At 45.3% G+C, this 15,015-nt stretch overlaps 1 protein-coding gene across 3 annotated transcripts; it reads right to left on the bottom strand.

Annotated features, from left to right (window-relative positions):
* Positions 1-759: 759 nt before the first annotated feature.
* LOC115092832 (caspase-3-like) lies at positions 760-13,987 on the bottom strand. 3 transcript variants are annotated; one of them, XM_029604164.1, is made up of 5 exons: positions 12,818-13,987; positions 12,509-12,710; positions 10,942-11,114; positions 2,858-2,987; positions 760-1,700 (listed from the first exon to the last, which is right to left on the bottom strand). In XM_029604164.1, the coding sequence occupies exons 1-5, from the start codon at positions 12,818-12,820 to the stop codon at positions 1,480-1,482; spliced, it is 729 nt and encodes a 242-aa protein (XP_029460024.1). In that variant the 5' UTR covers positions 12,821-13,987; the 3' UTR covers positions 760-1,479. The 3 variants fall into 3 exon arrangements, with proteins under 3 accessions (XP_029460024.1, XP_029460025.1, XP_029460027.1); XM_029604165.1 differs by having other exon boundaries at positions 12,509-12,704; XM_029604167.1 differs by lacking the exon at positions 760-1,700 and adding an exon at positions 1,717-2,602.
* Between the last annotated feature and the right edge of the window lie 1,028 nt (positions 13,988-15,015).

Genomic DNA, 15,015 nt, shown 5'->3' with positions numbered 1-15,015 from the left:
ATGAGAGACCAGTTCCAGGGTCCCTCTGCCTTAGGTATGGTTTCCTCATGCCGGGGAGTGGAGTGTAAAGAAGGTCCATTGATTCAAGTCTAAGGTGTATGTAACTGACTCTGCACAGCCTTAGGTTACCCTCCCTGCATCTGTTTAACCAATTACGAATAGGAAACCATTAGGGATGGCCCAATATTTCCCAATGTGGCCTTTTAATTTGGCTAGAATGGATTCTTGTCCAGGCTTTCCAGGAAGCGCAAGACAATTCTGATAAAAAAAAAATCATCGCTGGTGTGGTTCTTGTTTTTCCAAGGTTTGCCTTGATTTTCCATGCCATCCAGTTAGTGCAGCTTTGACCGTCTTGCGAGGCGGAGGGGAGAGTGGTGATGCAGAAATTTCTCATGAGTTGCATAGCGCTCCTGCCATACCTCTGACTTTTGGTAATAAGCTTAGAGCAGTGAACATCAAGTGCCGATCCAGGCCAGGGCCACCCTCACCTAACTGATTAAGGCAGGTTAAGAATGACAATGCAAATTAAAACCAGTCCAGGCTTAATCTGAGCCATGGCAGGAGAGTCACTCTGACGGGAAAAGCTGAATTTAAATTGACCGACCTTTCCCGGTCCTTATCCACGTTGGAATTATAGCAAAAAGCTAGGGCTCATCCATGGCAGAGGGGGCAGCTCTGTGCCTGCTTTTTAAAGTGCTCTCTCTTTACACTATAATAATACTTAATAAAGGGCAAGGGTACCCACCGTAAACAGAGGGGTTTTGTAAACCTAAATTACAAGGGAAGGGATTCCATTTCCAGGAATGCCTACTTCTAAGAACAATCCTGGAGTCTATGACCATGCCTCCTTTCCATTTTCTAAATGATTGCGTGTCTCACGTGCATAGATTTAAGACAACATAGCAGCTTTGACCTTGAGGTAGGGGACCAAGGTCAGTGTGATTGTGCATTATCTGTAAACATCTTGCCCTCGAGAGAGGGGTGGGGGGAGAATGGAAATCAAAAGCAATTAAGAACAATCAAACAAAATTGCAAACAACCCTTAGGGCACTGGGTTCAGTAAACAAAAATGAATGGTTATATTGGTGCAGCTTCTGTAGCTAAAGTAATGGAAAACCCGGTCTGGACCCTTTGGATAGGGAACCCACGCTGTTAGCAAAGGCAACCTGTTTGAATTTCTCGTATGGCAGTAGCTGCAGGGGCAGAGTACGCTCAGCGTAGAGGCAGTTTAGCATAGTTTGGGGGCAATGATTTCTTCTCCACCGTGAGGCGCAGGCTGTGAGCATTGGCTGCAGTTTTGATTTTGCGGATGGACGTTTGTTCATAGCAGCACTAGACCCTCTGGGCTCCTGAGGACTGTCCTTTTTACCAATGCTTCTTCTGTTTTGGGTGCCTTTGCCGAGTAACCACAGCTCCCACTTGGAGGAAGTGAAATCGAACCCACATCTCTAGCAGCGTGCCTGTTTCTCTTGCTCTCCTTTACCTGGAGAAAGGATAAAGCTCTCGGGTCATGTTGGTAACAAAGCAGGGCATTTCCTTCATGCCGTGGTGTTGCCCGCGTGCTTGGAACTCGTAGGCAACTTTGTAAGTGATGCGCGTCAGCAGCCGTGTCAGTTCCAGGTGCCGCTCCTCTGCTTCCAGCAGGCTGCACAGCGTCTGCAGGAACACGGAGCCTGCCAAGTTTAGGAAAGCGGCATAACCTGAGCGGGAGGAAGACAAGGACAAGATATGAGCTTTGTTCGCACTCCAAGCCAGGCAAGCCAATTTTTAAAAAGTCTCTGGGAGACGAGACTTCCCCCAGGGAACGCCGTACAACTAGTCAACTGTAAGTAATTTTTCTAATGGCATAAATTTAAAAAAAAAAGTTATCCCAGAGACGATTTAAAATACCACTCCAACCAATTGTGCCTGCTAAAACTCACCAGCTGCAGTTAATATTGTTTCATTTTTAAGCAAACTGTAGACAAAGTCATATTTTACTTACAAAAAAAATAAAAGAAATGAAACATTTGTAGGTCTTCTAAGCATACACACATATAGCAGACAAACATGATGAACAGATTGACATCAGCTCCCATTACCAATGGCCACAGCGCTATATAACATTCAGCACTTCCATTTACATAAATTCCTTTATGTGAGGCAGACGTGGCATGGCCCGCCACTTCTCACAGCCATCAGCACCAACAACAATTGCGTATGCCGACTTTTTGATTTGATTTATATTCCACCTTTCATGACCAGTCAGCCACAGTAGCTATTTCCCTGCCCCAGGGGGCTCATAATCTAAGTCTATACCTGCGGCACCGGAGGGTGAAGTGACTTGCCCAAGGCTCTAGGCTGCAGCCTGCCGTGCTAATCCCTAGGCTACTCTCCTGCAGAGCATCTACAAGGAGGATCACCACACCCCCAGTGGGAAGCACTCAGATCACACAGGAGTGCCAATGCTCTGTGCCAACGCCACGATTTGGAATTTGCTCAGGAAGTGTTAAGTTTCCCCCAAAGCGTTTGCAACAGTTCCATTTCTCCACTGCTGCTTCAGCTGTCTTTGGCAAACAGGCAACATCCACCATCGTTAAACATGTTGGACTGAATAAGCATGCTGTGAAAAAAAAAAATTCAGTGGACCACCTTACTTAGCTGATTTACTGAACTTGGTGTACAATTATCCGAGTGTAGTAACTTGCCAATTGATCACATGCCAGATATGGTCTTATTAACCCTTCCATGCCCGAAATGGGCCACAAACCACAGCGTTCAGAAGTTGCCACTCGCATTTCCTTCAAACCAGTTAGCCTCACATGGTTGCCTTGTTGCACTGGCTTGGTGGAAGGACGGGTCTGACTTGTCGGCTTACCTGGGCTGCTTGCAAACATGACAGTGGTGTCATCAGGAATGGATAAATAATGTGATAAGCTGTCTTCCTGCGGAAATGTACTGTCTGTTTCCACCTGTATGCCTTCATCTAACATTTCTCCCCGGCAAGCCTGCAGGAAGACCAAAAGCAAATGGGTCTCTTAGCTTCTCTTTCACCTCCACCACAAGCTGCCTCTTCCCAGGGTAAGGTGGCAGAGCTTTGCGAAACTCACCATCTTTATTTGCAAACCCACATTCGACAACAGTAAAAATGGACTCTGAAGAGTGGATGAAAACATTTTCAAATACGCTGGGAATGCACATACATGATCAGAGTATAAGCCCTCTGGGGAAGGGACCTACAGACTGTATCTGACATGTAATTGGCCTTGAATGGGTTTTGGAAGGAGTATAACTAGATCTAAAATACAGATTAGGCATGCTGCACCATTCCCCCCCCTCCCTCCTTTTCTTCCCACATTCCCTGGCCACACTATCCTCCACCCTGCTGCTCAAGCACCTGTGCTGACAGGTCAAGCCCAGCCTGAGCCCCCGTGGGTCCCCACACAGCTGCTGCCACTGCGCAGGAGATCTCTAGCAGGAGCAACAAGTGCCTGCCCTCCTGTGGCCACAGGACAGCTTCCCCGGCCTACCTCCACCATCTCTGCCCCTTGGTCTTGTGTATCAGTTTGGAGATATTATGTACACAGTCAGACAGGCCCAGTGAAAGCAATAGGAATGTAAGGAAGGCTTCACCTCTTAGTAGATGTTTTTACATTTTTAGATCCTCCCCAGTTGCTTGACTGTTCCCCCTTATTTTCGGATTGCCTGAGCTCCCCTTTATAAGCTGGGTTGAGCACGAGAAAGGTGTGGTTGGAAGTGGAAGCTGCTGTCCTGTGGGGATCCCAGTAGCCCCCCCCCCCCCTAGTCTGCACCAGGAGAGTTTAGAAGATTTTGACTTGAGAACGGGTTTGGTTTTTCAGACCTGCTCCCGGTTCAGGAGGGAACTCCCCTTCCTGATTGGGTACCGTTTTCCCTGCTGCCAGTGCAGGTGGGGGGGGTCAGCAGTTGGCCGGGGGTGCTATTTTGCCCTGTGAGCAACAAAAGTGGAGACTGTAATAAGCTATAAGGAGAAGAAGACTTTCGTTTTTTGCAGAAGTTTTGTCATCTTGTTTGGAAGGAGGGAGTTTGTTTTATCACCACCAGCTCCCTGCCTTACTTTTGGAGAGAACCTTTCCCATCACTGGGGGAGGGACATTGGGACACTGATTCAGAGGCTGACCTGGCTAGAGACCAGCATGGTTGGAGTTGTCATCCTGCTGGTTTTCCTTTTGGATGATTGTACCATTCCTGCTGGAACTTTGTTACAGTAAAACTATTTTTATTGAACACCACTCCAAGCCTCTGCCTGCTCTTTTATACCTCGCGAACCGGCCTGCAGAACTAAGAGATTTGTCTACGTGAGTACAAGTGGAGAGAGACCCCCACGAAGTACCCACCCCCAGAGCAGAGCCATAGTGTGCCTATGGCCAATAAGGCCACTGTGTTAAGCGCCACTACCAAACGGCACCAACAAGAGCAGTGAAGCCAGGCACCAGCAGATCCTCAGCAAAAAAAAAAGCAGAGCGGCCCTGTCAAAATTGACAGAGCGGTAAGCGTGGCCACACTGCTGATTCTGGTGGGGCCATGATGCTTTTCCATTTACTAAAGGCAGTGCTTACCACGCCGATAATTTCTGCAGGGCCGTGCTGCTTTGGAGAAGGGCTCCTGCCCCTGCTGGAAGTAGTCCAATGCTAAAACTGGCTTGGCCCCCTGGCCAGAAGTCATTCCCTTGGCCATGGGGGCTAAAGGAGACTGCTGCTGCCTGCTATGTCAAGGAGAAAGTGAGCATGAGTACTTGTGTGTGGAAGAGTGAGAGAGCATGTGGCTGGGAGAGAGCACATGTGCTTGTCTGTGGGACAGTGAGAGAATGTGCGCGGGGAGAGAGCACGTGTGTGGCAGAGTAAGACAGCACATGTGTATTTATGTGGGGGAGTGACAGAAGGTTTATGTATAAGAGGGAGCATATGTGTGCACAACTACCCCGGTTACTCTCTGCCTGCTAATCCATGACAATTTCAGGGCAACTAGAAATCAAAAGTTCCAAGGTATGGATAACAGGGAATTTTTTAAAATCCTCATTTTAAATTGTTAGATGTTGGTTTTGATGGTATCTGTTTGGAAGATTTTTATGAGTTTTTAATTATTGAATGTTATTCTATTCATTAAGTGTTTTGAATTATTCTTTTTATTGATATGGTTTTACAAGGAATGATAATGGAACAGCTCCCCTATGAGGAAAGGCTGAAGAGGTTAGGGCTGTTCAGCTTGGAGAAGAGAGGGCTGAGGGGGGATATGATAGAGGTCTTTAAGATCATGAGAGGTCTTGAACGAGTAGATGTGATTCGGTTATTTATAATTTCGAATAATAAAAGGACTAGGGGGCATTCCATGAAGTTAGAAAGTAGCACATTTAAGACTAAGCGGAGAAAATTCTTTTTCACTCAATGCACAATAAAGCTCTTGAATTTGTTGCCAGAGGATGTGGTTAGTGCAGTTAGAGTAGCTGGGTTCAAAAAAGGTTTGGATAAGTTCTTGGAGGAGAAGTCCATTAACTGCTATTAATCAAGTTTACATAGGGAATAGCCACTGCTATTAATTGCATCAGTAGCATGGGATCTTCTTGGTGTTTGGGTAGTTGCCAGGTTCTTGTGGCCTGGTTTGGCCTCTGTTGGAAACAGGATGCTGGTCTTGATGGATCCTTGGTCTGACCCAGCATGGCAAGTTCTTATGTTCTTAAATTCCAAGCATCTTTTGCATTTTTGTAGGGTTTTCTGGTTGGTATATCAGTAGTGCATGTAAATATAATATACATATTGCAAGGGATATTTTTACCTCAGAAGACTGTGCTTTCAATGTTTTTTCTTGTAACATCTATATTATAAATGCATAATTTTTAATTATGTGTGAGGCAGGTGTGATGGGGTGGGAAGTGCAAGGCTATGAAGTCTTCCTAGGGCCTCTAATACCCTGGCATTGGGCATCGGCATTGCTGTACAAACATAAGAAATTGCCATGCTGGGTCAGACCAAGGGTCCATCAAGCCCAGCATCCTGTTTCCAACAGAGTCCAAACCAGGCCACAAGAACTTAGCAATTACCCAAACACTAAGAAGAGCCCATGCTACAGATGCAATTAATAGCAGTGGCTATTCCCTAAGTAAACTTGATTAATAGCCATTAATGGACTTCTCTTCCAAGAACTTATCCAAAGCTTTTTTGAACCCAGCTACACTAACTGCACTAACCACATCCTCTGGCAACAAATTCAAGAGCTTAATTGTGCGTTGAGTGAAACATTGAACAGAGACTCCCAACTCGTGGTGTCATGTGTTGTGTAAAGGGGGGAGGGCGCAGGTTTTCATTTGGTCATAGGCACCAAGTTGCTTGGCTACAGCTCTGCCTCAGAGGCTAGTCCTCCTCCCCGCTGGTAAAACCCAAGCCCCCTTGGTGACTTACTGAGTGCTGTGGACAATGCAAGAAAAAGATATGAGAAATTTATTTTTATTTATTTATTTAAAGAATTTATATACCGGGGTTCCTGTATAGTATACATATCACCCCGGTTTACAAGGAACCAAAACTATCGCTAAGGAACCGTAATTATCGCTTCATTTAGCGGTTTACATTGAACATTTAGCGGTTTACATTGAACATAGTTAATTTGAGAAAACAGGAACTTCTGCTATGATCTCCTGTATTAGAGACCTCTAAACCAAGAAGGGGTTACATAAAGAAATCCTATGACATGCCTAAAAAATGGTTCTACATGTAAACATTTTCATGTTATATACACACAAAAATTCTCTGCATTTCTTGGCACGAAGAGAACAGTAATTAATGAGTTGTGGTGGTCTTTATAGAGTCATTAGAATTCACAAAAGCCAGAGTTCAAAAGATAGGTCAGGAATCCAGATGCTCATGTTAAGATAAAGCGGTGAAGTACAATATAAAAAAAAAAAAAAAGCCCAAAAAACTGCAAATACAATGCAGCCCCTTTAGTGAAACAGATCACCACTAATGTGTTGAATCATTCACGGCTGTGCTTTCAGGAGCTGGCATCAAAAAAGTACGTAGCCCTATAAATGCTGGTTCCGTAGACTCAAAGATGCCCAACTAGTTCTGTCTCATGAAAAAGGGACTTTTCCCCCTGGGAGGCTAATTCATTTGGCACAGGACAAAACCATCTGAGTTGTTTTTTTTTTTTGGGGGGGGGGGGGCAATGTCCTTTTCTGAGTCCTCTCAAAAATTGGTGCACGGAACATTTTCCTGTCAATATTTAGAGAACTACCTCAGAGAATGCTGGTGACTGGGTGCAGTAAGTGCTTCTCGCAGACGTAATTTAGGTGGTTCTAAGTGATATGGAAGGAAGTGAGATGGACCCTCCCCTCCAGAGCTAGTTAGACGTGCAGGGTGGTGTTTTCCTAATCCATTTTTCTGATGACTACTGTACGATAGCTACTCTGTTCAGCTTTAGGAAATCACATGTCATTTCGTAATAACATTGATAAGGGTTGCCTCTATTGTTAGATTAGTCATACTGCCATTACAGTCTCTTTCCTGGCCACATCATTGCAGTTGCTAAATGAATGCAGGTCATAAGGAACAAGCTAATCCAGTCCTGGTTTCCCATATTGCATGCAAACTTGTAGTTTCTATTTCCTTAATGGGGGGAAAAAAAAAGGCACAAGTCTGTGTGTCTTTATAGCAGACTGTCACTTGGCAGGAGCCTTGTATATCCATCTTAGATATTGTGCTTTTATGAGTAAACCATACACTCCCTCTACTGTGCAGTTTCAAAATTACAGTTGGCAAGGAGAGGTTCCTATCCTGTTTTGAAAATGTGCTCATCCTTGTTGAATTTTTTTTAGTCTGCTACCCTGCAATTCTTTTGCACCAGCAAAAAGCAGCCATGTTCCAAATCAACCTGCAAAGGGGTACGTTTCTGAAACACTTGCACCGGACTTTTCCCCATTGAAAATCCTAGGATTATTTCCAAAACTCCTATAAATCTGTCCAGAAGAATGCTATTGATAAGCTCGAGCTGTGCGGGTGCTGCTATTAGTGATATAGCCAGTATGGGCCAGTGAAGTCAGCTGGGAGATCCTGGATTTTCTGCAGGAAGAACTGTTCTGACAACAAAAGCCACTGGACCTGGTGCTTACAAATGGGGAGAATGTTTCTGATGTCATAATAGGTGAGCACCTGAGATCCAGTCATCGCCCGATGATGCAATTCAGTATCGGAGCACAGAGATAAGTACAGGGAAACTGCTAGGGTGAGGACTATCAGGTTGCCATTAACTGAAAAGGGATAAGCTGGGGAGAGTACAAGTGAACAAAACTGAAAGGAAATATTGTAAAGATAACAATTTAAGACAGTAAATAAAAGGTGAGAGGGGGGGAAAAAAAAAGGCTGCTGTGTTCTAAAGAAAAGGCTGAAAAGTAAGAGAAAAAAAAAAGGTTAGCATTCATCACGTACAAGAAAGAGGAAGACCTGTAACCATATTTGGAAAAGCTAAAAGAAGCTGGAAAAGGAGTCAGGAGATCAAGGATGTTAGTGGTAGAAAGCAGCTAATACAGTAAAACAGTACAAGAATAGTTTTAGATATGGAAGTGATAGAAGGAAGTGCAAAAGTGGGATTGTAAGACTCAGGTGAAGGGGGAGAATTTGTGGAGTCTGAAAAGGAGAAAGCAGAACTGCTTAAAGAATATTTCAGTTCCGTTTACTGTAGTAGCATAGCCAGAGTCCAAGGTTAACATGGGAGTGCAGTAGGCACTATTAGTTGTACTCTTACTGATAGAAATTCGTTGTCAGGTGCATTATTTAAGTAACCTGCAACAGCCATCATGCAGTGACAAATTTTAATTCAGTTATTTCAAGAACTAACCAACATTAAAAATGCCTTATACTACATTAAGTGCAATAAATATAAATTAACAAAAACAGATCCAAATAAGGTAATAAACATTGCTTTATTGTAGCTGTAATATCTGCCTTTCTGGAAAGAGGATTCATAACAGAATATATTGATATGTTTTATTACATGATTGTTTTGATCCATTTCTGTTAATTTATTTTATATTTATTGCATATATATGCAATAAATATAAATTCCAGTGTCACCATAGTAACAGCAAAACAAACCCTCCACTACCAAACTTTGTGAAGTAATACAAAATCCTGCAAAAAACAAAATAAAAAAAACCCCAAAAAACACAACCCCCCCCCCCCCAATAACCCTAGAACCTTGCCATACCATAACAGCATTAACTTAATGTCATGATCCACCCATGCCCACTCATAGCTATGTCACTCATTCACAGAAGGGGGGCTTGGAGTAGGCCCCCAGGTAACTGCTACAAGGAGGAATGGAAGTCATCAATTTTCAGAAGACTGCGCACAAGCAACTAGCAAAATTAATAGTAGATAAAAGGAATGGGGCCAGAAGGGATACATGTGAAGGAATTTAGGGAATTTCTGGTAGGTCCACAAGCTGACCTTTCCAGTTCTTCTTTGGGGTCAGGAGTAGTTCCTTTTCACAAAAGTAGTAAGGAGGAATCAGAACTGGTCTGACCTTGGTGGTAAGTAAATTAATGAAATAGATGCTAAAACAGAGGGGACAATGCAATTTCTGGAATCCAGTGGATTACAAAATACAGGACAGCACAGTTTTACCAGAGGAAGGTGTTAGACAAATCTAATCAATTTCATTGACTGGTTGAGTAGAATTAGATCAGGAGAGAGCACTAGTTGTACTGTACTTAGATTTAAGCAAGGCCTTTGATTCGGTTCTGCAGAGGCACCTCAAACAAACTGAACACCCTAGGTATAGGCTCTAAAGTGACTTACTTGTTTGGAAAAAATGTCTGGCGTGGGAGGTGACAAATGGTAGTGGGAAACAGTACAGTCAGAGGATAGGAGGTTACCAGTGGTGTGCTGCAGCGATCAATCCACGGTCAGATTCTCTTCAATGTTTTCATAAGCGATCTTGTGGAAGCGATCTTGTGGATCTTTTTGCAGATGATACCAAAATCTGCAACTGGGCAGATACCCTGGAAAAGTGTGGTAAACATGAGGAAGGATCTAGTGAAGCCTGAGGAGTGGTCTAGAGTTTGGTAGCTAAGATTTTATGTTACAAAGCTGAGAGTTATGCATTTCGGTTGCAAAAAAAACCCCAAGGGAGTGATACAGTATAAGCAGTGAAGGTCTGTGCACAAAACAAGAGCAGAATGTGGAAATGAACATAGAGGATCTTAAGGTGGCAGCAAAATCCAGAAGAATGTTTGGGTGCATAGGAAGGGAAATAGACAAAAGGAGAAGGAGGTAATAAGTCTCTAAAAGTAAGACTTTCTTTGAAGTACTGTATACTACACCTTCAAAAGGATATAAACAGGATTGAGTTGGTCCAGAGGGCAGCGGTTGTCATCATAAAGCATGGGGCTGGGGGGGGGGGGAGACAGACTTAAAGATCTTAAGATAAATACACTGGAGGAGAGCAGGAAAGAGGGGGGATTATGCTAGAGACATTTAAACACCTCCAGGGATTAATGCCCAGGAGGCACAGCCTGATTCAGCAAAGGAAGCTCTAGAACGAGGGGGGGGTCACGGGATAAGAATGAAAGAGGCCAGACTCAGGATATTTCTTTATGGAGAAGGCAGTGGATGCATGGAATGACCTCCCTGTTTAGGTGGTGGAAACTGGGACACTGTTCAAGAAGGCATGGGGCAAGCACAGAGGATCTCCGAGGAAGGGGCTGTAAAGTTTAGTGGGAGGTATGGATGGACAGACTGCATAGCCTGCCATCATCTTCTTGTTTCTAGGGACAGGAATAATCTTCTTGTTTCTATGGGTCAATTTGTCTTTTCCTGCCATCATTTACTCCATTACTGTGCAAATCCAAAGAAACAGACGGCACCTGACCCAACACCCTGCTGCTTCCTTGTAGATTCTGCTTCATTTTTACAGAACGTCCTTTCCTCCTACCTGGATGAAGAAGAGTTTGGGTTTTCCAGCAAGGGCCTGGCACTTGTCTGGTGACAGCATGTGGAAAATCTGTGTTAGTTTTATCGGCTGTCCATGGAAGTCAAAGATTGCTCCTTCTTCCCCATGGCTGGAGAGAATGCTCAGAAAGCAGTCACCTTGCTCGTGCTGGCTCTCTGCAAAACGAACACAGACAAATAGTCCACAGAAACATAGACGGACTGCTGATCAGTTACTGGAGCCCCTAATGTACTTATCTGCTAACATGCTTTGAGAAGCCCAGTAAGACTGGCCCTAAAAAGATCTATTTCTGTGGATTTTGTGCCAATCTGACTGTGCTTACTAAGAGACATAATACACCTGCAGCTGGACTGGGGCCAACACTGAGATATCAGTGCTATAAAAGTAATCTACAAGGGCTGGACTGGCAGCTCAGTGATGGCACTGCACAGGACCATGAAGAGCATCAGAGTTCAATTTCCAGCCCAGAGGAAACACTCAAGAGTCTGTTTTAATTTGATTTTAATGGTCAGCATGCCTTTGCGCTATCCTCTGTCACCCTGAAAGCAGCAGATTTACATCAGATTTAAGTTCTGTGCAAAAAAAGTTAATCTGCACATCAGTTTGCGTGCACAGCTTTGGAAGAGCACAATGTGTGGCCAAGGATTTTTAAAGTTTCTCACTACTTCAGAAGTGGAAGAAAATATTTCCACTGAACACACATTTTGCAAGTTAAATCTTGTGCATGCAGCCTGCAAGTGCCTGATCCTTAAAGCTAACTTTTAGGATCAGACACAAGATTTTGCCAGCAGGATTTTTCACTCTAGAAAAATTTTCTCTTTTTGGAAATTACAGTTGTAGCTTTTGAAAGCTTGTCAAGAAATGTATTTGGACCAATAAAAAGTATTTTGTTAATTCACCTTTATTGCCACACACTGAAGTTACAGGGAATTAAAAGCTTGGATCGTAGATTTGCTATTTTAAACTTGCATTGGCAATCCGACCTTGTACATCAAACCCTTAATTCCAAAACCAAAGGTTTTTACCAATTCCTGGAAACTTATTTAATGTTTATAGAAAAAAATTGTTGCTTCAATAGAACGTTATGAGTATTTAAATTGATTTTTGAGGGGTAAAATAGATATTTTCAAAATCCCAAACATTTAAAAAAATGTTCTTTAGGATAAAGTACCAATTAAGGGCAATTCAAGTAACTCCTGGGATAATACTGATTTTTGTATCATGCTGTGGTTTGTGACAAAGTGAGTCTAAAGAAAAGGTTTATAGCTGTTTGGTTCTCACTGTATTGTGAGATCTCTCTCCCCTCCCCCAATTATTGGGCTTGATTCCAGGTCATGGGAAATTTTCTTAAATCTATGATTGATTTCTGCATGATATAATTTTTCCTCTACAAGAAGCAGTGTATCTGATATTGTAAAATCAAAATAGTACAAAATGTATAATACAGTCTAAAATTGTCTAAACATAGCAACAGCTTCCAGAACTCTGTGAGATTATAAGGATTATGCAGTTAAAGTCACAGAATGAGCAAATAATTAAAAAAAAATACCTTCTTCATAAATCTGCTTAATTTCTTCTGCCGTTTTATCATAATACAGTTTGACTGCATAGTTCAGCCTGGAAAGGACCTTGAAGAGCCTGTTGGCATCTTTCTTTGCTCCTTTCCGACTAGAGAGGTTGCTGCGGGAATGGAAGTCGCTCATGACAATAATGAGGGCCCGGCTCTTGATCAAGGGACTAGAATCCTGCAGCTTAAAAGAAATTCAGTCAGTGGGACAAATCTTAAACAAGCCATCTACATGCTCAAACTAGCAAGGAGAGGGTCTGAAGGGGGGGCAGCTGCCTGCTCTCCACTTACCATGCTTCAGGGTGTAGTTAGGGCTCACCCAGTCTCTCTCGGAGGAGTGGCAGCACCAGGACTCAGACTGGCTCTTTCTAACAAACTGTCATTTCCTCCCAGCCCTTTTTATAGTGTGCCTTGCACAACAGTAGATATCAGCTAGGCGTGAGTCAAGAGCAGGGTGGAGCGCAGGGAGGCTGATTCACGGTTTCTAATCATCTGCTCACCTCAGCCTTCCACCTTTAAGCTTGGGGCCTGTATTCAGAAGAACATAGGCGCATTTCCTTTTGTAGAAAGGAGGTCCCAGCTGATTGAGGCAGGGGGCCTCAGATCTGGGCAGGCTTGCTGCAGTCAGCTCGAGGGGAGGGTGGGCTCTGTGTGTTGCACATTAGCCAGCAGCATGGGACTAGAGAGCATAGAGGCAGCTTCCAGCACTCCTGGGCCAGAAGACTCAGCCGCTGGATTTGCTGCGCGTGTGGGGATCTGAAGTGCTACCCATTTCCCTCCTTCTTTAATTGACTCTCCCCGGAGCCTCTCCTTGGCTCCCAGGTAAGCCTCCTCCCTCACCTTTTCTTCTCTCCCCCCCTTTCCTCCCCTTAATAAAGCTTGTTGCCGTGTAGTGCTGGCTTTTTTCTCCTTTCTAATTCAGTTTTCCCCAGCCTTTCCCCTTATCTGGGTTCCAGCCCTCCTCTCCACGCTACCTTGTATTCCATCCGGCCCCCCACTTCTCATTCTTCCACCCCTCCTCCTCCTCCTCTGCTGCCTGTATCCTCTCCCGCACGCGTCCAGCCCCGTCATGGAGCGGCTCCCCCTCGCGACCTTCACCATCCCTGGCCCTTTTTTTACAGTTCTGCTGCTTTTCTCCCTCCGGCACGTGGTCGGCCTCATTAATGAGCAACTCTGCCAACTGCTCGCTCGCCCGTTGTTTTTTTTCCGTGCTTTTCTGGCCTTCTCCAGCCAGCCCCCTTTTCTTTTCTCTCCCAGCTATTTCCTTCTCCGGGCCAGCCTTTCCTTTCTGCAGGGTTCCCCTCGCTCTCTGCTGCCTCGTGCCTCCTTGTGTTTTATCTCCTGCCCCACACTGGGCGTTTTTTCGCCTGCTTTTACCCGCCCCTGCGGGCCTCCCTAGCCCCACTTTCGGCCCAGCCTCAGTCTGGGAATATCCCCTAAGCCGACTGCTGCTGCTCCTTTTCCGTGCTTCCCCCCCCCCCCCCCACCTGCCCTTCTGGCCCATGCTTTTCATTTATTCACCCCCCCCCCCCCCCCCGAGACAGTTCCACAACTCCCTAAGGCCTGCGTGCCCACCCAGCCTGGGAAACTGGAGGGAATGGTTTCAATAAAAAAAAATTGTTCGTTTTTTCGTTTCTTTCCTGGGGCTGCTACGAGTTCAAAAGGGGCAAGGACGGATGTTTTACCTATTTTCATGTTCGCACAGCATGACTAACTTTCTTCCTTCCGTACCCCCAGTCCTGCTGGAGCAGAGCAAACATCGAGGCTAATGTAACAACAAGTTTCTATTTTTTTGCCTTAGCCAAGTAATGTAGTGACAAGAAACATAAATGCAGTTAAAACTGCATCTGTGCATTCCTGTCCAGCATAGAGAGCCTCAGGGCCGGCGGAAGCACTAGGCGAACTAGGCGATCGCCTAGGGCGCTGAGCATTAGGGGGCGCCGAGCCGCTGATGGCCAATGGCCGCCGGTGGACGTCATCCCAATAGCGGCTGAGCGGTGAACTACTGCTATGCTGTGTGCCGAATACACACAGCAAGAAGATCGGCGGGGCCGTGGTGGAGCTCAAGTCACCACGGCCGGAAGAAAACAATCGCGTCTAAACATGCTGGTGCTCCAGCTCCTTCCTGCCCGCGCGGCCCCGGAAGAAAAATGTTGCCGGAGCCGCGCGGGCAGGAAGGAGGAGGTGCATCAGCCAATGCAGGAGCTTCTCCTCCTTCCTGCCCGCGCGGTCCCGGAAGAAAAATGTTGCCGGAGCCGCGCGGGCAGGAAGGAGGAGGATCATCAGCCAATGCAGGAGCTTCTCCTCCTTCCTGCCCGCGCGGCCCCGGAAGAAAAATGTTGCCGGAGCCGCGCGGGCAGGAAGGAGGAGGATCATCAGCCAATGCAGGAGCTTCTCCTCCTTCCTGCCCGCGCGGCCCCGGAAGAAAAATGTTGCCGGAGCCGCGCGGGCAGGAAAGAGGAGGAGCATCAGCCGCGTACAGAAGAGGA

This window comes from Rhinatrema bivittatum, chromosome 5, assembly GCF_901001135.1.
Source record: "Rhinatrema bivittatum chromosome 5, aRhiBiv1.1, whole genome shotgun sequence".
Taxonomy (NCBI): domain Eukaryota; kingdom Metazoa; phylum Chordata; class Amphibia; order Gymnophiona; family Rhinatrematidae; genus Rhinatrema; species Rhinatrema bivittatum.
This window is presented reverse-complemented; position numbering and strand designations above follow the sequence as displayed.

What these genes read in the sequence shown, in the direction of transcription:
- LOC115092832 (XM_029604164.1), bottom strand. An exon ending in CCAAACTCTTCTTCATCCAG is followed by an intron (nt 2,988 to 10,941) that starts GTAGGAGGAAAG and finishes GTCTTCCTGCAG; the next exon opens with GCTTGCCGGGGAGAAATGTT. An exon ending in CATGTTTGCAAGCAGCCCAG is followed by an intron (nt 1,701 to 2,857) that starts GTAAGCCGACAA and finishes CCTCCCGCTCAG; the next exon opens with GTTATGCCGCTTTCCTAAAC.